Here is a 22,053-nt window from a genome sequence, read left to right as displayed (position 1 = left end):
ATCGAACCCACGACCTCTGCACTGTGAGGTTGACACGCCAAACACTGGACCCCACCGGGTCGCCCAAAAGTTAAGTATGCTCTTTGCACATGCCGTGACCAGGATTCGAACCAGGATTGCTGCGGCCACAACGCGGGGTGCTAACCACAATACGATCACGGCCTGTTTTGTTTTTTATGTTGAAACATTTTCTGTATACATTTATGGCAGTTATGACTGAAATGGTAACTACAACGTTGTACAGTTATTAATGGTTACATGATGATGAAATGAAATTAGAATAACTTGCCAACTTCCACCCCAACATAAACATGATATCACAACAATGAAGACATTTGTATATGAACGCCTGAGTGTCTTTGCAAAGGCAGAATTTGTACCTCATGAAGTATCCACTGATTTTCAAGAAGTCTATTCGTCAGTCACATGCTGTTATGTGTTTTCGGGGTTTGCAGGAGGGAATAGTTGCTATATCATGCTGTCATCCTTTCTTGCAGCCAACAGTGAGGAGGATCCATTCCACAGGTTGTCACAATATAACAAATCCACTGAGAGGAAGGGACATGAGATGAACAAGGTGGACAACAGCATGGGACCATTCGGTATGTGAAACAAACACTAGGGGCTGTTTGAAAGTGGCTGATTCACAATCGGTAAGCTCTTTGCAAAGCGCGTATGTGTGTGCAGGTGTGTGCGTGTATGCGCATAGTAAGGACGCTGCACAGGGACAGCAGTGTTTATGCTTACGCAATGCTCCTGCGATGTGACCCACTTGGAGTGGATGTTGCCTTGTTCTCTTCTGTTATCTGTTAACACCCACCCCCCCACCCTCCAACTAGACTCATCTCTATCACCACACCACTCCACCCCCCCCCCCCCCCCACATTCCCTCCCAGTGCCAAATTAACCCCTTTCCCCCGGAGACAGTTCTATTTCTGACAATCAGAACTTTTGCTTTTGGGATGAGTCCCTCTGGGTTGATCACCATGACAACCACTCACATGCAACAGCCACGTGTTTGAGAGGATGGGGAGGAAGACAAAGGAGGAGGGGGAGAAAGAATAAGGATGATGTGGGCAAAGAGGGGTGAAAATGTGACTGGGGATAGTATTCCATGAGATAAATTCTGATCAGATCATCAAAAATTATGTTCCCTGTGTGTCCAAGTGAGCAACTCAAATTTTAACCACAGTTTTCAAATAACTGCACGGAAAGTGAGAATGACTGAAGGAAATATGCAAGGCACGTCGACAACAGACATCGCAAAAAAAAAAAAATACTTTTAAATTGACAGAAAGGTCCTCTGTACTATGCTGACCTCCAAAAAGGCAAGGCAAGGCAAGGCAACTTTTATGATTTATATTTCATTCACAAGGTAACTAACTCAATGTGCTTCACATTATTAAAAATAAAACATTTAAAAGCATTTAAGACATTTAAAAGCAAACGAATTAAACACACACAGCCGAAAATAAGACATTTAAAAGCAAAGTCCAGAAATAATAAGTACTGTAGTTTCAAATCTAAAATGACTTCATTCGATCATGGGTGCAACTGGATGGCGCCAATCCCAGCCGACTTTGTCAGAGACGGAACTCTTTGGACTGGTCTTGGACTTCTCATGTAGCACACATATCCGTATAAACTACCAATCACCCCTTCCCCCCTCCACAAGCATGGGGAGAATATGCAAACGTCACACAGAGCCTAGATTCAAACTGCCAACCTCAGAGATGAGAGGCAGCTGTGCCAACCAATTAGCCACCTTGTCCTATAAAAATAGATCAAGTATCCTGCATGGCCCTATATTTTATAATGGGCACACACAAAAAAAAATACACAGAAAAATGTTGGGCATTTCAGTGATCTAAAATCCAATTTAACATGCTCAGATGCTTCAGTCTGTAATTTGTTGCTCCAATAAAATCTCATCTACCCTTAGATCCAGAAGAAATGACTATAAACCGGCCTCTCGTTTAGCTGGATCGCAGTTTTCCACTTACTGATGATGACCGATACACAATTAAGTCTTGGAAAAAGGTCTGTAACCTCCAACTTTGTTTGTTCCTATTTATGTCGCTTTTCTTCCATCTTTCAGTCCACCCACGAGTTTCAACCGTTTACTTTTACTGCATCTGTCTGAGGTCATCAATAGCAAGTTGCGTGTGTGTGGAACAGGGGATAACAAAATGCAAATTCTGATGATTCTCTCCATGGTGTCTGTCTACCATCTGTCTGTTATACAGTCAGACAAACACTCAACCTGGCATAGTAGGTTACGCGCATATAATTCAACACAAAGAATGATTTTTCGCTCTCTTGGTACGCGAGTGTTTTGACATGTTGGGAACAGTCTTTGTTTACAGAGCCTGGTGAAGCTCTGTAATCGTATATTTCCACTGAGAGTGTCTTTTTGCAAAGACACTAATTAGCAGCCGATTAAAGTTGACGCACAAAAGAGTTTGGGGAGATTGAAGTTGACTAAATCGAGCACCTCAGTGAATAATTGCGTAGAAAGGAGCATGAACAATATGCACCTTGCCATATTGTTTCCAAACAATTCAGCAACAGTTGTGAAGTATGATGATATCCTTTGTAATATCGCTCATGAAAGTAATTCATTTGGCAGGTTTCCGGTTCACCAAACCACGGGTCATCCCATCGCAGACACACATGCACGACGTCCATTGTCAGTTGCACACTTGCAAATATAGTTCAGTAACACATGCATGAGTGTTATGTCCGGCCTTGTATGAAGTAATATGGAGCATTGTGCCCTAATCTCTGCTGAGTCAAGGCACACAAGCTTACTCCTGTGGGTTATCGGGTTACAGGATATCATTATTTGTGCATGACAGGGTTAAATTATAAAAAATACCGCCAAATAAAAATGCCATGAAAAGAATCCACACTGAAAAGCCCATAAAAAAAATTATTTTGTGTTTGGCCAAGTCCTTCCACAGACCTGGCGGCCGCATATAGTGAATAGTTTTCAGACCCAGTTAAGTCCATTATTGATTGGGAATGAGTGATATTGGGAGCCAATAAAGTACAATGTTAACAGTTTTTTCATAACAAATAAAGTAATCCAGAAAAACAACAACAATAACGTTGTGGTGTGCAATCATGTCACAGCTTCCAGGCCAGAGAGAGTGAGTGGGAGGGGCTTGAGAGGGCTTCTTTCGGTTTGGGATGGTCACATGGTTCAGGTCACCTAAGACGCTCCACAAGAGAAAAAGGCTAAGCATAACAAGCAAAACACAGGCAAAGATTGAGCCTGCTCACCACTGTGTACATGAAGCTCACTAGCACGTACGAAGCACGCATGAGACGCCGCCGGTCTAGGGGCAGGGGCGTCTTGAAACTGCCTGCTCCATTAGGAACTTCCTTCCTCCCCCTTCTCCTTTTTCTGCTGATGAAGAAAGTGTCCTAACCGTGGATTTTCTTAATGATGGAAAAAGTTACCAACACTGCAGAGAAGGCTAGTGAAAACAATTCTGGAAGTAATGAGAACATTTACGCTCCCCCACATCAGCCGAACAGACAACATGCCTGACGGTGACATCACATCATCGACGTATAGCCCGCAAACATGGATGCATTGATTTCATACTTGACAGAAAAACTGTAGACAACGGCTCTCATTTGATTTTAAACCCTGTACTCAATATTCTCAGTGTACAGAATATCAACCATGCTGTTGCTAAAGCTGACATCAATCATCAGGGTAACAACAATGCATTTTCCTCTTTTTGGAATTTATTCAAACGATGAGCAAGCATTGGGACGGCAGTGAAAAGAGGGAAAAAAGCAATTTGAAATCACAATGGAAAAATGGGAACATTACTAGGAAAAAATTCCAACACAAACAAGTCTGATAGCACCAACCTTCATATCTCCGAGGACGTTTTTTCAACCTTGATTTACATTCCAGTACTTTACGCTAGAAAAATCTCACGGTTCATCAAACTAGAAAAATGTCACAAGGGGTAGATATTGTCGTTTGCCATTTCATGGAAAGGCAGATCATTTTTCTCTGTCACGATACATCATTCGCATCGACAGATGAATAAAGACGTTATTTCCATCCATCCATTGTGATAAATCAATTATTCATCTTTTTTCTTTTGAAACATGAAATTGGAAACATTTCCCAGCGAGTGGTGGCGAGTGGACCTTTCTCCAGGGGGAGCTCTCCATATATTAATCCACTACACAGTGACAATTATTGAAGGTAAATGATCATTCAAAACCACCAAGTCAACCTCAGAGTAGATTAAGCCAGCAACCAAAGTTAAGAAACTCTCTGTCTCGTAAAACTTGAAACGCTTTTGAAGCTTACTCTGAAAAGTTACACAGCAGTGCTGGGCTTTGTTCTGGGCACTGTAAAAAAATAATATCCACGGTAGCGTTTGGTAATTCCAGCTGACAGCAAGTGAACTTGGACGAGCTTGACTCAGTCATTGTTGTCACTCCGCATTTACCTTCCAACCAGAAGTTCACATGTCACTGAACACCAAACAGGATGGTGCTGCATGCGTAGAGACAGGGTTGGCTCCGGGATTTTTTTTCCTGTCCTGGGGCTTTATGAGGACTTGACCAATATATGGGGGCTGAGGGCTGGGGTCAGGGGAGGGGGCTACAATTTCTAAATTCATTCTAGAATATTAATGAAAAGTATTAACTTGAGCTACACAGATTTGTTATATGGCAACAGTTCCTCCTCGCCTTGGTGTGGCATATCCTTACATGGAGTCGTCTCACCTCTGAGTGACAAAAAAATTCGTCCCAACATGCTCCTCTCTCTTGTATAGCAAAGGAGGTACAGCACATGAGCAACTTGTGACAAGATTTGTGTAAAGATGTCCGCCCCCTTTGGGGGAAACAATCACAGATCAGACAAGTCGAGGGCACACACCCAAATTTTACTCATCATTAACTCGAAAATGTTCATCTTTCTTATATTAAAATTAGATTAACGCATTGCTGAAATATGAATTATATTGTATCATTGTGGCCAAGTGCCCTCTGTCGGCCAGCTACCACTGTTCGCTCACAGTCAATCTCTCACAACACACGAGCAAAGTAGTTGGCAATCCCTGGTGTGGTAACTTCCCACGTGAATCAACATTTCTGGTTGGCAATGGATCAAATCCAGAAAAGTAGCGCACGTACTTCTGTGGTTTGTGCGAGCACACTATTATGTTCGTATTAAATGATTACAGAATAAATAGTGGATAAGATGGGTGACCAAGTGATCAACTGGTTAGCGTGTCGGCCTTACAGTGCACAAGTTGGAGTTTGCATGTTCTCACTTGTACCTGCGTGGGTTTTCTCCGGGTATTCGGGTTTCCTCCCACATTGCAAAAACATGCGTGCCAGGTTAATGAAAGACTCTAAATTGTCCCTAGGTGTGTATGTGGGTACAGATGGTTGTTCGTCTCTCTGTACCCTGCGACCAGTTCAGGGTGTCCCCCACCTACCGCCCGAAAACAGCTGGGATAGGCTCCAGCACGTCCCGCAACCCTTGTGAGGATAAAGCGGATCAGATCATGGATGGATGGCTCGTGGATAAGATCCTTCCTAACACGGTTAAACGTTTATGATTATTTAATCTCATCAGAGAATAAGAGAAGCACCTCAGTCTTCTAAAATGCTTCTTTTTAGCGGTGGCTTAACAACTCGCATAGTATAAAGTAATTTATAAAGGTCGACAAATAACACTTCCACTATTGAAATACAGTAAGCTGTAACTCTCGGACCTTTTTATTGGCAATGATGTTGATTACGACAGCAATTAGGCAGCTGTTGAAGGATTTGTTATGAACGAGGCCTCAAGCTTTTGTCCTCACCAGATGTTTGATAATGATGTAGGTGAGCTCATTTTATTGTACTTTATGTGCAGTAATAGCCACCCAATACAAATCATGTTTACGATGCAGATTTGTACATAACCTAGAAAAAAAAACACTTGAGTTACAGCACCTCTGTTGCGTAGAGGATTCAAATGCCATAAAGGGGTGGACTCCAAGCTACTCGAGTTCAACTGTCATGGGCAGAAATACATGTTGCACCCTTATTTCCTTCTAGTCTTAAAACAAAAGACGGTGTATGCACCACAGCATAAAATCCTTCAACAATTGGCGGGATGAAATATCTTTCTTATTTATTTTGCCTTTTTCTTTCTTTCTTTCTTTCTTTCTTTCTTTCTTTCTTTCTTTCTTTCTTTCTTTCTTTCTTTCTTTCTTTCTTTCTTTCTTTCTTTCTTTCTTTCTTTCTTTCTTTCTTTCTTTCTTTCTTTTCTTTATTTGACTTGTTCTTTTTCTTTCTTTCTCTTTAATTCTAAGCAGGTTTCCCCATCTGTGCAACTCCTGATGATCTGAGCTGGGTGGCACGTGTGCGGACTACAGAGTGCCGATGTGTAGAAGAAAAAAGACACCAACAGTCTATCTACCTAAAACAGAGGCCATCCTGGCCCACAATGGATGTTTTTGCATTGTTGCTTCTAATTTAGGGTTTAGCACACCTTGACTCACTTAGGGACTTAAGCTTCTGAGATATACAATATTGGTCATCCCTATTCAGCTCTCAAAATTTCACACCAGCAAAAGGTTTTCCATCAACAAGTCAAATATATAAATACAGTGAATGTACTGTACGTCCAAGCAGCATAAATTACCTTAAGGTGGTTTCATACATGGGAGAATGTTTGTCCAACAGCTAATGTTTTCAGAAAATATACAAATATACATAACACATGACCGTGGTGAGATTTCTTCCTTACTTTCGCCCTATTGTGGTCATGTGCCTTTAAAATGAAGCAAAGATATTTAAATGTGGCCTCTGCTTTCACCCCTGAGTCTATACATGCTTGGACATGGGGGCACCTCAAGAGTTTTTCATTTGAAAACACCTTTCACCCTGATTCCATCTTGAAGCATAAATGATAGATGATCCGGCATCAAGGTCAGGGCAGAGGGTTGTGTGCCCATATTAACTGGACTCTTCTACCGATAGACTCCTGCACCGAGAAGGCTGCCATTGGCTTAGATGTAAACGCAAGACGACCCTTAGTCTATGGTTGTGACAGATTAAAGGAGCGCCCCATTGCAAGCAAATGTCAAGTGGATGCACTAAGCCTCCACTGACAGACCTAATATTCAGTTCACAGAATATGGCATAGTCACTACCCAGTCTATCTGCTGTCATGTTCCAACTGTATGTTATGTTGTAAATAATAACAGGATAGATGGAAAGAAAGAAAAAACAAATTCATAAATTAGAGAGCTCAGCTCTGGTATATTACAAATATCCTTTTATAGGCAAACAGTATGATCCAACCTCAACATTTGTATCCAGCACACATATACTGTGGATACAGGAGCCTAAGTAAAGATGGCAATATTCTATCAATGCAATATGCAATATCTGCATCATATTGAAAATAAGAATTGCAGCCTATCTCTTCCACAGTGGTGATGCTAAACCAATTTTACTGAGTGGGCTTGGCTGGGGCCGGGTGTGCATGGGACCCACTTAGAGCTCACATTACTTAACAGCCAGCAACAGTAGCCTATGAAATAAATATTATTTCAAGACTGCGTTGCTCAAACGTTAAGTATTCCTCTCCATTGCTTTTTGTCAGCAGTTCAAAATAAAGAGGGGGGAAAAAGAACATTCCGATATATTTCTGCATTATAAAGATAACAAGGCAGACATTAACTGAGACAGAGCCAGAAGACCGTTGACAGAGCTGAAAAGAAGCAAGTCGAGTGCCAGGGAGAGAAAGAGAGAGTGAGAGAGAGAGAGAGAGGCAGTGGAATTGGAAGAGACTGGCTTTCAAAGAGAGGACACAGAGCAGGTAAGAAAGAAAGATGACGATCCTGAGAGTGAGGAGGCTGAGAGTGAGAGACGAGACAGAAAATATACTGGAACTCTCTGTGCATTTATAAGCAGTGAACCATCAGGATTGTGGTGTTAAAAAAAATGGACCTCTCCAATGAGTGTTCATATGTGCACGAGTGCATGTGTGTGTGTGTTTACTTTTTATTTCAATTATATTAATAGTAAGATTAAATTGATGCTTATTCAAAAAAGAATGCATGCCCGAAGCATATAGGACGTTGAGCTTCAGCTCATTTACAGTCTTAGTCAGGCTTTAGCAAAAAAATAACATAAAAAATAAGACTATTAAAAGATGCCTGAATAAGGAAATACAGTGAAGCACTTTAGACAATAGGCTCTTCAAAGGAGAGGAATACACAACATTTCAGCAACATTCATTAGAGGCGACTGAAGAGATTTGCTTGGTTTTGTGTCGTGATGTGGTTAACTAATGTTAGCCAGACGCAAGCTAACTCAACCAAATGTTAACACCTGGTCTGGTGGGCTACTATGCGAATTCATAAAGTTAGCCTACACCATTTCTTGACCTTGGTTTAGAACAATACAATGTGGTTTGTAATATTCATTTCTTGTTAGTTCTGACTGTAAATCTCGTCAGGCGGATATTGGTCACTTTGAGCTTGTGGCCCTTTCTGCAAAATACGATACAACTGACTAGAATTCTGAGCCATGCGCGTTTGAGCCAGGTTCAGTTTTAATAATTACTAAACTCTATAATCTTAATTTGGTAGGGAGACCACAGACTTGGTGTTACTGGGACACTGGCCCTGTTGTCCACCACTGCTATAGAGGGACAATTTGTTAGGTCATCGCTAAACCATTTTCATTCAGGGGCATTCCATAACGCTGCTTAGCCTCGAGTGAAATAACTTACTAAACTTTCGTGATGAATACAAAAATGCTTTCTTTGTTTCAACGGCTAAAACGAAATTTATTAGCTTTGATGACTAGTGTTTAGTGACATTTGAGGGTGTTTTTGAAAGTCAAGCCCATGACTGAACTGTTGGCTGTACATTATTATTTTTCCTCTTCAGTTCATGATGAGGTTGGTCCTTTTGGAGTAACGTAAATACTGTACCACAAAACACCACAAAAAGAAATAATGATATATTCCTGTGATGCTCACAAAGCTAAAATGTTGTGGGACACTGAATTCCACAAGTCATCATGCAGTTTGAATTTCAGAGTTTTGTGCAACTTCAGGGCGCATTTTCCCCTGATTTGGAGGCAAAATACAAATCCTTTCGGGGTCTTCAACATTTGAGGGCCAATTTTTTCGGTTCGTCATCGAGCAATAACGCTGCAGTACATTCAAAGAGGATATGAGTTGAGCTAAGATTACAACATTTGAGTGACAGTCTTGTTTCTCACTGAGTTGTATAGGGGTGTTTAGATTGGAGATCAAGTGGATTTGATTTTGAAGAACTCGCTTGTTAGCTGGCAGATTTGTTTTTGAAAAAGCTAAACATCTGACCTCACTTTGACGGGCATCTTGATGCCGCAGCGGCAACGTGATTTCAGTCTGTGGTACTTAATCATTTTTTGCACGTAAATGTTTTGCAAATGTGGGCACAAGATTTATGTAACAGAGTTTTGCTGCCAAAAGTTCCAGATGCACACAAGTGTGTCTGTAAGGACTTGTTCAGCATGAGGAAACTTGTTTTTTTTTCCGAGCATGCGAGAATCTGTATTGTGTGCAGAAGGGGTACCCAAGTCCAATCCTCGAAAACCCCTTTCCAACCTGTTTTACATATTTCCCTCCATAACACACTTGATTCAAATGATCGGGTTCGTTATCAGATGTCTACAAAGCTTTCTGATGAGTTGATCATTTGAATCGGCTGTAGTGGAGGACGTGGATAGGGGTGCCCCATGTGTACAGAATACTAAAAACCTCAATTCCACTGACATTGGGATGCAAAATGTAAATAAAACAGAATACAATGATTTGCAAATCATTGTTTTAACAATTTCCTTTTAACAAGTCTCAATAAGTCAACACTGATGACACGAATCGTTGAAGCTCTGACGGTGGAATTATTTTTCATTTTTGTTTGATGTTGAATCACAGTTGCTAAATATCCCGGCTTCTCCATTGTCATATTTTATGCTTCATAATGTGTGAAACATTTTCAATGGGAGACAAGTCTGGACTGCAGGCAGGCCAGTCTAGTACCCGCACTATTTTACGACAAAGCCACGCTTTTGTAACACGTTCAGAATGTGGTTTGGCAATGTCTTGCTGAAATGAGCAGGGGTGTCCATGAAAGAAAAAAAAAACATTGCTGTCAGCATTAATTGTGCCTTGACAGATGGGCTCACCGTGCGATTGGCACTTACGCCCTCATGCCATCACAGATACTGGCTTTTGAACTTTGCGCTTATAGCAATATGGACAAGCCTTTTCTTCTTTTGCCCAAAGGACACGATGCCCAAAAATGATTTGAAATCTGGACTTATCAGTTAACAGCACACTTTTCCACTTTGTGTTAGTCCGTCTCAGACAAGCTTGGGCCCTGAGAAGCAAGTGGCTCTTATGGGTGTTGGGAATGCTTCTCTTATACCTACTTTAAATTCAATATTCAGCAGTGGAGTATTCCAAAAAGTTCTTTCTCAAATTCTTCTGTTGCGCCTGCCCAGGTTTTTTTTTGTTGTTGTTTTTTTGTGGGGTTTTTTTTGTTTGGTTAGGGTTTTTTTTTTTTGGAACAAAGTGCAGGTACCAAATTCAAAATGAGAGGGTACTGTATTTACAAGATTTTACATACATTCCCTCATGGTACAAAATCACGACCATGTTCTCAAATCTTAGAGGCAGCCAAAAGACTGTTCATGCTGTCTTTGCTCGTAGAGCTCGGCACTACTGCGTTTTTCTGCTTCACTGCCTGCTTTAAAAGAAGCATAGTTGCTGTGTTCCGAGCCGAGGTCTTTGGAAGGTGAACGGTAATTGCTGAGGGAGGATTTAGCCTGACGTTGGAACAAAGCAGCTCTTTTGTTTTAATGAGACAGCGCTCCATTCTTTTCGAACCACACTGTAGAAATTAACTTGACACATGAATGTAACATGTAGTTTGTGTTCAGGTGTTTTTACTCAGCACGCAGAGAGAGAAACAACTGCTCCCTGATGCAGGTGATGTTGCATATTCCTCAAATAGTGAACTCCGCGCTTTTAAATGCCATGTCTCAATTAATTTGCGCGTTTCCTTTCACTAAAGGCCACACCATAAACAGACACTTTCTTTATTCCCCACAGGAAAAATAACTGGTTTACTACACCCTCGTGTGCCATCCACCAGCACACATTACTTGCACAGCACACGTTGCACCTGTCAAGCCCAAGTGCTGCTGTATGCAGTGTGGAGAATTCTTGAGCTAAAACTGCATATGTCCCCAAAATAATTGCGTTTTGAAAGTACATCACACTTTGTTTGACACTTGATTACTTGTTTGGGCCATACCTGTACATTTTTGTACCTGGAAATTTACACTGCATTGTTAAAATGATACAATTCAGATTTTTTTTTTGGGGGGGGGGGGACAATTATGATAGAAATCATGGCAAAAATTAGAATTACGCACTTCAGCGTTCAGTGTAATTGAGCTTTCATGCAGAGGGAAGAAAATGACCCCAACGATCATCTAAATTCGTTTGTAAAATTAACATCACATCACCATGTACACTGGCAAGGATCACAGCGATCTAAAAATGCTCCCAAACATATTTCTGCAGCACAACAAATCATGTTTTTAATTACTGATTCTTGTTTTGACTAATACCAGTTAAACCTGTTTGACTGCATCATCCAAACTGCAGAGTTTGCTGGGAGGGACATTATATTGCATTTGTCTTACAGGACTTGGCCCTTGAATAGCGTTGAGTGAGTATATAGTATGAGGGTTCATTCATCAAGATACCAAGACATTCCATACTTCCAAAATCATCTTTCATGCCAAGACGTTCCATACTTCCAAAATCTAGGTCGATGAAGGCATACCAGTTTGATGTGAAAAAAACAACAACCTCCAAGCACTGACCTCGACTGAATCAAATATCAATAAGATATTGCATTTCCAATCCATTATTTGTGAACTGACCTAATTGTGACTGTTTTTGTCAAACCTAACAACTATTCTCCGAAAAATGTACCGATTACATCATGTGTGTCTATGATTCTATGATCCATTAAAGATGCTATCGAAGACCGCCGATCCTTCTGAATTGCCATGTTAGCAGAGGAGCAGCTAGCGTTGGTCATCAGCCAGCACAATAGAAAGAATCAGCAAAGTGGAAGATTCCAGTAGTTGTCTGACTGGCAGGTGAGGCTCCTTGTGGAGTTGGGGCCAGAGAGGGAGAGGGGTGGGGGGGGGGGGACTTCTCAAGGTAATATCTGGACTGCTACAGGTCTGAACTGCGACAGTATTAGGATTGGTGGAAGTTAACAGGTGATGAGCTGGTAAGGTACAATCAGTGCCTGATGTGTTATGTATTTCAAAAGAATAGCGTATCTATGTATCACTGACTGATTTATTTTTTAAAAATAGCTTAAGGTAATAGGAGAATACAATCGTATTGTGACTAGTATTTTTACAGAATGCAAAAGGACAACATACAAGCCAACGTCCCCATGTTTACACCCATCCATCCATTTTCCAATCCGCTTTATCCTCACAAGGATTGAGGGGGGTGCTGGAGCCTATCCCAGGTGTTCTCAGACAGTAGGCGGGGGACACCCTGAACTGGTTCCTTCCCACTAGCAGGGCACACATAGACGAACGACCATCCGCGCTCACACTCACACCGCGGGACAATTTAGAGTGTCCAATCACATATTTCCAATGCATTAAATCTGTTAGCCATTTATTGTCGTGTTTGGATTAAGTGTTCTGCTCAAGAGAGCCGGTGTTTTTAACAGTGGACCCCAGGGCAGGGATCCAGGAGAGGCAAGGCAGGAGAGCAGGATCACTCGAACATGTAAAACTAATTTGTTGGCACCGTTATCCTTTTTAGTTTCAGAACAGGCTAACTTATATTCTGTCAAGGATTCATGCTTGCAGACTTCACATTGTAGTGAACTTACAGGAAATCCCATTTAGTTTTTTGATCTTATTTCATTCATTAGGGTTAGGGATGGATGATCGCTGTTATTTTTTCCAACACATCCTAAATATTTCTTTTCTTTTCAATACACTCAGAGAACTCTGGTTGTATGTGGATGCAGCAGACAATTGTAAAATCACAAACTGCTTTGGAATGATACACACGCTACCTCTGGTGAGAATAAAAGGTACGGTAATTGTATGTGCATGGTTGGTCATACATGTTATCCTTCTCTTGTATGATATGACCAACAAACTGAGAGAGTTCATCAGTCCTGAGCTGACAAAGAGCTCATTTGTGCCTGGTTGTCACGTCTTTCAGCACCATTCTGAGCCACCTCAGCCTTGACGCGCATTGTTTGTGGAGGAGAAAGCTATCAGAGGATCTGCACAAGATTAGGGCTGGCAACTGTTCCCTCAGTGGCTTCCTGTTTTGCCACAAGAATTCTTTTAGTGGGCGCAAAAAAAAAAAAGCAGCAAAACAGCACAAATTGGAAGGTTAACTCTTTCCTCTCAGTTTTTTGCTTTTCAACTTAGCCAAGCGTAAAGATTGTCTCGACAAACGGTGACAACTTCAAACCACAAAATCTTCATTTGCATCTCAGGTTTCTGTTTTAACACCAAAGTGTTTCTTTTTCTCCCTTCTACTTGATTTTCCCTCCACATTTTCTCCCTCACGGGCTACACGGTCTCCCTTCCCTGCATCTAAATTGCAAATGGCAGCAAAGTCGACTGGCGGCGGAGCCTCTCAATGTCATTAGAACTGACCCTGTGGATTAACTGGAGGAGAGAGACGGTGTGTAGAAACGACGGATCAATAAACAGAGCTTATTCTCGTGGTTATTTTACTTCACTTTGGATTTGGATCTGCCTCGCTGAAATATCCACTCCAATGCGGTATCAAAAGCATAAAATTACAGCAGGATGATTCTATCACACAAAACCCTTTACCACATTTCCTAAATTCATCCACAGCTCCACACGTCTATTTTCTTTGGCTTTTTCAAGGTCAGAGGTGAATGGGAACCTTTCATTGATGAGAAGCGGAGTACACGATGGACTAGTCATCAGTTGGTAACATATCGGTAGACAGAAAAACAGTCAATTTTGCACCTTGGGTACTTTATAGTCTACAAACAACTTGAGCTTTGGAATGTGGTACAAACTGCAGTACTCAGATACACACAAAGAAACTGCCATAATGAGAAAAACTCCACAAAGAAACATCTAAACCCAGACTCAAACACAGACTTTTCAACTGTCACGGGACTAATTCCAACTTCTTTCCACTGTAAACACTCCAAATAAGGACTGATGTTTTTTACTTTAAAAGGCTCAAGAAATTTTATACAGATGGTGATTTGGCAACCTTTGCATTTGAGTGTTGCAAATAGTGGACTGACATGACTTCATTCTTGCAAGGATTCGTCATTCTGGCAGGGTGTCTTTTGAGTGACCATCGTAACGCAAACAAAGGCCTTCGTGGATCAGTGAATCAAAAACACAAAAACAGTTCTTTAAAATAAGCATACTTGGTTCCTACTGCCAAATGAATCACATCTGGTATTTGTCTATTATTGTGAAATGACAAGGAAAAGTCTTCAGGGTATATGTCGTGTGTTCTCAGATTTAATGGGTTGCAATAAGCATTTTATCTCCGTGTTGTGCACCATAGACCTATAAAAGTGCAATTAATTCCACTTCTTGTAATAAAGGCATAATGCCAAAATTGTTTGGAAATACCACAATGATGTCTTTTTAAAAAACATGCTCATACACGCACATGCGCGCGATCACACAAACGCACACGAATATGTTCAATTGATATTAAAAAGTCAAGTTCAGACTTTGACAAAGACAACGGTGTTGTAATAAAGTATATCGTGCCATCTAGTGGCTAAAGATATAGCCAGTCGAGTATGGTTGCTTGAAATGAGGGCTTCCCAACAAGTTTTCCTGACCTAAATGAGGGTTAGTCAGTGCCAGTGGTGGCCATGCGTACATGCGTGAGTCATTCTTTCTCATAATATCCACAGTTCATGGGGGGAGAAAATCACTCATCCACAACAAGACAAATTACACAAATAGAGGTAAAAAGCAACATTTTGCTCAGATTAATTTGCTGGAGAGGGCCTGCAACCTGTTTCTTTTTCATCCATCTGGGGTGACTCCCTGTGACTGATGAATAAATATTTTATTTTAAACTTGGACTCAAATGGGCATTATGTTTGGAAGTAAATTTCAAACAAGATTCTTTTTTTTCAGAGTTTAAAATGTTTTTGTTACATGCAGAAATAACATTGATTTCATAAATGCAATCCATCCGTTCATTTTTCTTCACCTGTCAAGGCTTCACATTGTGTTAAATGAAACAGACCCAGATTCCATTTTTCGTAAGTCACTTTGGGACTTAAGAGATCATCTTTATTTAACTGCTGTATATTAAATTTTTGCTTAGTGGTGTGCCCTGTGATTTTTCCAAGTGAAATCACGTCATTTCTTTTTTGTTCTGGAAAGACTGAGGCACCCTTAACCACAGCACAACCACCCCGTGTCGAAGTTAGTAAAATGCAACCCAAGGGTTTGTTTCCATTTATTGTGGACCGTGGACTAACGCAACCAGAATGCGGACATTGTTTTGAAAATGTGCCGTAATTGGCACACAAGGTTTTGGAATTCAGGCACTGACAGGTAAGAGCAAGGGGCAGCCGGGAAGGAGGCGAGGGAGGGGCCCAACTAGCCCCGGCTACTCTTGCGTCTATGCTGTAAACGCAAATTGTCGGGCGGGGCGTGGTGGGTTTAGTGTAACAATACTATCCGTTTGTTTTCTTTTGCTTAATCTTTACTTTTTTTTCATCTCACCAAAAGAAAGCTTGCCATATCCAATCGCTCTCAACAAATGACACGCCTTCCGGGAAACACGCACGAAGTGGTTGATTTCTTGTACAATTGTAACTTTTGAACTGGTTGGGTGGCGTGAACGATGTTCGAGAAAACCTTTAAGGACTTTAACCTTAATTTTAACGCTCTGATTGAGAGCAACACCTTTTCGAGTGGAGATCTGATGACTGGGCAAATTTCCTTCGAGCTCTCCAAGGTGACAAAGATTCGATCAATCACAATGTGTATGTCGGGAAAGGCAGACGTCCACTGGTCCTACGGAAGCGGGAAACATAGAAGGACGTATCATGCAAAGATTGACTTTTTCAATCTCAAAAGCATGATTTTGCAAGAAGGAGGTAGGTGCCTGCCAGTTCCGCCTCCTGCACCACAACATTATAAACTACAGTATGGCACTCACACCGACGACATAAGGCGATACCGCACAATTGCCGCAAACATAAATCTGTCTTTACTTAGGCAATAATGCTCTCTTACAAGTAATTATGCATGTTACCGCAAGTGCTCTCATTGCTGGGGACGGGGGGATTATATATTGTAATGCCCGTCAGTAGTGGAGAGAAGGATGCTCGCAGTCGCTGATACTATTCACTATTTTTAATAAACAAAATAAGTAATAAACACACGCATTCAAAGGAGTTGCTGTTAGCCACAACTCACGCCCATGCGCACCTCACTCAGACTAACCAATATTATTCTCCCTTCTCCTCCTCTCCCTATGACGTCACACAAAATACAAGACACAGATATTACACTATGTAGCACCTATCCAGTGGATGCTGTCATCAAACATCCCATTGTATAAAAACATAAATCGGTTGCTCCGATACATTGTCAACAAAAGAAATTGATAGATAAAAATTTTGAATCTCTGTAGATTTAACCTGTGTTAAAAAAAAAAAGTGGCCGTTGAGTTTGGTATGGTGTCACAACGCTCCTTTCCCTTTGCAGCTGTTGGGGGCCCCGCTCCTCTTCCTCCTGGCAGGCATGTGTATTCATTTGCATGTCAGATCCCGCAAGGGTAAGAACCTTTTGTGTGTCACTCCTGTACGTTGTCATCTTTTTGTGTTTTACCTACCCCTGTGGCCGTCCGTGCAGTTGAGGTTGGAGATTCAAATCCGGCCGAGTGGTGCTACATTTCAAAAATTTGCATGTTAAGTTCACCGAAGACTAAATCAGTGGTGTCCAGACGAGGTCCATTTGCTGCCTGTCATCCTTTTTTGGAATTTTAATTAATTTATTTATTGTTTGTGTGTGATAAATGGATTAGAAAATGGATGGAAGTAAACACTGCTTTAAAAATGGCCAGCTCATTTCAAATTACTCTTGAATGTGAAGTTCTCATCATGGCAAGGGTGGACCTACTCTAGCGAGATACGGAGCTGCAGGCTAACACAAAATCATGAAAAACTATTTGTCTTATCACCTTTCACAGAAAAATAAAAATAGCAACACAAAACAAAATGCTAAAATTACTATCATACATACACTAAGAAAGAAACTAATAAATTTCTTTCTTAGTTTTAGGATGGGGAAATAAAGTAGAAGAATGTCAAAGGGGCATTAACATTCTTTGATTTTTCTGTACGTAGCTTTCGGATGAAAAATTTTGGACAGCCCCTGCTCTCAATTGTCCTTCAATGTGAGTTGAATGTTTGTGCCCTGCGAATGGCTGGCAACCAGTTCACGGTGTATTACGACAATATCTATAGTCGAGGTTTGTCCTTTGTAGTGATGGAATTAGGTGTACATAGTTTCCGCAGTTTTGTCCGCTGCACATCCACAATGTCAGAGTCCTGTTCAAATACATCCCAAACAATTGAACAAGTGTACCTAATAAAATGTCACGTGAGCGGACCTGAAATAGGTTATTTTTTTTCTCCACGTAATGGATTTTTAAAGGAAATTTTGAATGATTGCTACTTAGAAGTGATGATTTTTGTCATGTCATGTTCATCAATGCAGAGACTTTCCATCCAGTTTCCGTGGGCCTTATGGACAAATCGTCTACAATCTGACAGTGGCCATTGACAGGCCGTGGCATATGTCAAAGGATTTTGTGACACAGTTGAACTTTGTGCATCATGTTGATTCCAATCAGCCAGAGCTTATGGTAAGTTCTCGTTTACACGCTCATCATTAGATCTTGCAGATTCAGAATACGGACTGCTGCATTTTATAGACCAGAGTTTACATTGCCTATTATAGCTGCACAACACACAGCATGAACCTCCAATGTGTTCATATTCAAAAATTTGGGGGAGAAAAATGGAAATAATCTGTTCAAACTGAAATGATCAGCCAAATTGCAGAAGTTAACCACGGCACCAATATACTCTGTATATAAGCAGAAAGGTGGCATCTACCTCACAGTTCTGAAGTCAGGGTTCCAATCCAGTTTCTGGCTCTCCTGTGTGGGGTTTGCCTTTTTCCCCCCTGTACTGAACCCCATTTTCCTCCCATGTTCCAAAAACATGTATGTTAGGTTTATTGAAGATTCTAAATTGTCCTTTTGGTATTTTAGGACAGATGGTTGTTTTTCTGTTTGTCTATATGTGTACCAAGAGAAAAAAAAATCTGGTACCATGCTGTCTGTTCATTTAGGTTGGTCAAAATCATTTCTGTTTCATGTTCTCTGGTCTTTTGTGAAATTCTCATTCCTCTTTGCATCATTGGTCCTCTTCTATGATAGCGATAACAAAAACACACTGGTACAGGTTATCATTTAGATCAGGGGTGCCCAAACTTTTTGGATCGAAGATCTACTTTTCGATCAACTAACCTCATGGGATCTACCCTTACCGGCGCGCGCACGCACACACACACACAAATTTAAGATTTACCTGCTTTATTTTATTTTTTTAATATTTTTTTGTGAAAATGAGACTGATAAGATGATTAGTGTGAAGTGTATATTAACACAAAAATATATTACTAACATGTACAAAGACACAAATGGTTGTTTTTTTTCTTCTCGACACTCCTCGGATCTACTTGGGACCTGTCTTAGATCTACCGGTAGATCAGGGTCTACCTAATGGGCACCCCTGATTTAGATGCTCACCAAACTGAATTTTCAACCTTTATGGTTTGTTGACATCCCGCATAAGACTGTTCAAACTTGTGTTTTTGGTGCAAACTATGAGGTATATTTTCCACCAAATTGTGAGCTTTGTACTGAGCTGTTGTTCCCCCGTCTCCCCCCAGTCTCCGCTCTCAGGCTCCAACAGCAGCTCACTTAGTTGTATCTCTGGTCCAATCACAATGACAGCCAGCGTGGGAAAAAAAGGCTTCACACGAGGTAATGTTCACTCACGCCCCACCCCCCTCCCCAATTCACCTGTGTGAAATTTCCACTCATTGAATTCATGTTGACACACTTTTTGCAGGTGAAACCATCCGGATCATTTGCAACTTCAGTAACGCTTCATCTCGTACGGTCACTCCGAAGGCCAAGCTGAAACAGAAGCAGAAATACTACACACGTGAAGGGATCCAGAGAAGGTTAATTGTGAAAAAATTGGACTCTGTGACTGGGCTGCCAATCAGTGCTCACACCGAAGAAACACACACTGAGATGATGCTTACCATTCCTGCCGAATCATCCCTCACCATCTCCAACTGCAGCCTCCTTCACGTTGAGTATGAAATTGAGGTAAGAACGACCAATTGGAATAACTTCAAGTCCTCTCGACTATTTTGATTTTTGATCATTTCCTGTTTTGTGTCTCTTGTAGCTCAGCCTTTGTCAAAGAGCTTCCCCGGACCTCACCGTGCTGTTTCCCATCGTACTTTGTGACACCCCTTTACGTCCACATTATGTAGACTAGCCTTTTGAGAATACTTTTTATCAGATGGGGATGCAGTACTTTTGAGTTTACAGTTCTGTGGTCTTGCCCTGTTACTGGAAAGGCCGTGTACCTCAAAGCTCTTCTCATGAGGCTCGCCCAGTCTCATTACCTCTTCCGTTTGGCTTTATTTAGAGCTGTCAAACGATAATAATAAAAAATATTTAATCTAATTAAAAATGCAACTGTCATAATTAACTCAAATCAACTAAAAAATTAATCGTGATTACTCACACATTTTTTATCGTTTCTGAATTTCCTTTTACATTTTTGTCCTATTTTTTCCCCATTTTAATGCTCTCAACATGGAATCATGAATCAGTTTTCTATGTGCCAAATGCAAATATTTACTGAAATAACAATTTCGATTTTCAATTTTACATGAACATTTTTCACTTGGTGCCTTTATTCACACATAATCTCTCACACAATATTACTGTCCATCAATAACGGTGAAAAAAATATTTTGTCACACAACAGCTGCTTTAACAGTTTTTTTTTAATGAAATCAAAACAGAGCAATATAACATAAAGTGCACATCTAAGGTACACTAGTACTCAGCCTATAGTGGATTTAAACCATGGTTGTATATTTCATTTCTTCTTTTCAAGTTTGCTTTAAACACAGCAGTCTGTTTCTGTATGTTTGTTGAAGAATAACGAGACACCGGACACCAGTGTTCATTATGTGCCGCTGTATTCGAAACTGCCGGCCGTACAAACAAGCACAACACTTCCCCCGTGCTGCAGGAGCAAACCATTCTGAAAGGGGGGGGGGGGGATTCACTCCCTCTAACACAGTCAGGCAATGTTGATTGTGTTGGTCCTTCTTGCACGGAAGTCTCTCTACGGTTTTGTGTAGACCTCATTTCGAATGACTACACTTGGTTCGATGACAACACTGGAGACAATTTACTTTGGCTAGGTCGCTACCACTGTAGCGCACTGTCACTGTCAGACGAACACAGAGAAGCTCCACCCGCTCTATTTACATGGACACAGAACACTGTAACCTTCCACACAAAATAGTTCCAAACAAGTAACAATCGCGTCAGTGGCATACATCGTATACCTGTATGATACAGAGAGAGAGAGAACAGATAACTTTGGTCTTGTCAGTGGAGCAATATGGCAACGTTTTAAAAGTAAACTTTCCATTCATAAACTCTTTATCCGTTTTCGGTGTCTCGCGCTGCCGTGGCTGGCAAAACACATGGGCGTGGACTTCTGCAGCGCGCTTGTTGTTTTGTTTCTGGTGTATTTATAGAGCAACGTAACATCCGCTTGTGACGTGTGCCGCGTTAATCTCGCGAGAAAAATTTTAATCCCGTTAAAATTCATTTAAATTAATGCCAATAAAAACGCACTAAACTGACAGCTCTAGTTTTATTACATTATGAACGATGCAAACTTTGTATTGAACAAACTTTGGGACTGCCCCATATATGGTTTAAAGTATTTTCAAGGTATTACACTTTTAACAATGTATTTGCACAGCCCAAACTTTAGGGACACTTCAACTTGATTGAATGAGTCAATAGAAGAGTTGTTCAAAAAGCATTTGTTTACCATTGTAACGGGGTTCGATTTTTGATTGAAGTTGTGTTTTTAATGTTTGACCTTCTCCTCTCGTGCTGAATAAGGTATGTGAGGCAGATGTGGTGACCAGTAGGCCACCAGTTCAAACTCCCAGAAATCAAAAACACTTTTTTTGTGATTCATCCTGTCATTTGAAGCGGACTAAAACAACATCCCTGTTCTTCTTCTTCTTTGCACCATTTTCCATATAGCATGAATGTGATTTTGACTGATTGATATATAACAGGGAAGCTGCATTTATACTTTGAATGTTTAGCCTCGATGAAATTAATATGGACCATATTCGTGAATCTGACGCAGTCTTTGCGGTTTAATTGGTAGTTTTACACTTTTTTTTTTACAATTTCACATACATATTAGTAATATGCAAATAAATACCCCCAAATTTTATTCTAATATTGCTGCACACATTTTACTCTCACTCATCACACTGCAGCGATGCTTTTTTTTAAAATGCAATTGTCATGGTTATACTATCACGTTGCCTCCCTTTTGAAATGTGTTTGATAAATAAAGTGTCATTCACGTTGCTAACATAAGCGGGCAGTATTTTTCATTAAATTACTGTCATCGATCCATTCGAATCTGTTGAATTCATTTTATTCGATCATTGCGATCATTGGTTGGGAAAATTAGTGGACTACTCTGGTGTATATTCCGCTGTATAGATTTTTGTAGCCCATCATACAGAGAAGCGGACAAACAA

At 40.7% G+C, this 22,053-nt stretch overlaps 2 protein-coding genes across 2 annotated transcripts in view; one reads left to right on the top strand and one right to left on the bottom strand.

Moving 5' to 3' along the window:
- Positions 1-400, bottom strand: part of ssbp2a (single stranded DNA binding protein 2a) — a 56,250-nt gene extending 55,850 nt beyond the window's left edge. The window contains exon 1 of the mRNA XM_052068682.1: positions 381-400. Coding sequence (XP_051924642.1) covers positions 381-385 — 5 coding nt within the window. The 5' untranslated portion in view covers positions 386-400. The remainder of the gene's footprint in view (positions 1-380) is intronic.
- Positions 401-15,768: 15,368 nt separating this feature from the next.
- LOC127602523 (arrestin domain-containing protein 3-like) lies at positions 15,769-21,931 on the top strand. Its single transcript, XM_052068691.1, has 7 exons — positions 15,769-16,238; positions 16,852-16,921; positions 17,866-18,013; positions 19,108-19,201; positions 19,290-19,555; positions 19,638-19,867; positions 21,127-21,931. The coding sequence occupies exons 1-6, from the start codon at positions 15,983-15,985 to the stop codon at positions 19,728-19,730; spliced, it is 927 nt and encodes a 308-aa protein (XP_051924651.1). The 5' UTR covers positions 15,769-15,982; the 3' UTR covers positions 19,731-19,867; positions 21,127-21,931.
- Positions 21,932-22,053: the final 122 nt, after the last annotated feature.

Source organism: Hippocampus zosterae, chromosome 6 (genome assembly GCF_025434085.1).
Source record: "Hippocampus zosterae strain Florida chromosome 6, ASM2543408v3, whole genome shotgun sequence".
Lineage (NCBI taxonomy): Eukaryota > Metazoa > Chordata > Actinopteri > Syngnathiformes > Syngnathidae > Hippocampus > Hippocampus zosterae.
The sequence above is the reverse complement of the archived record's forward strand: the minus strand, read 5'-3'. Positions and strand labels throughout refer to the sequence as shown.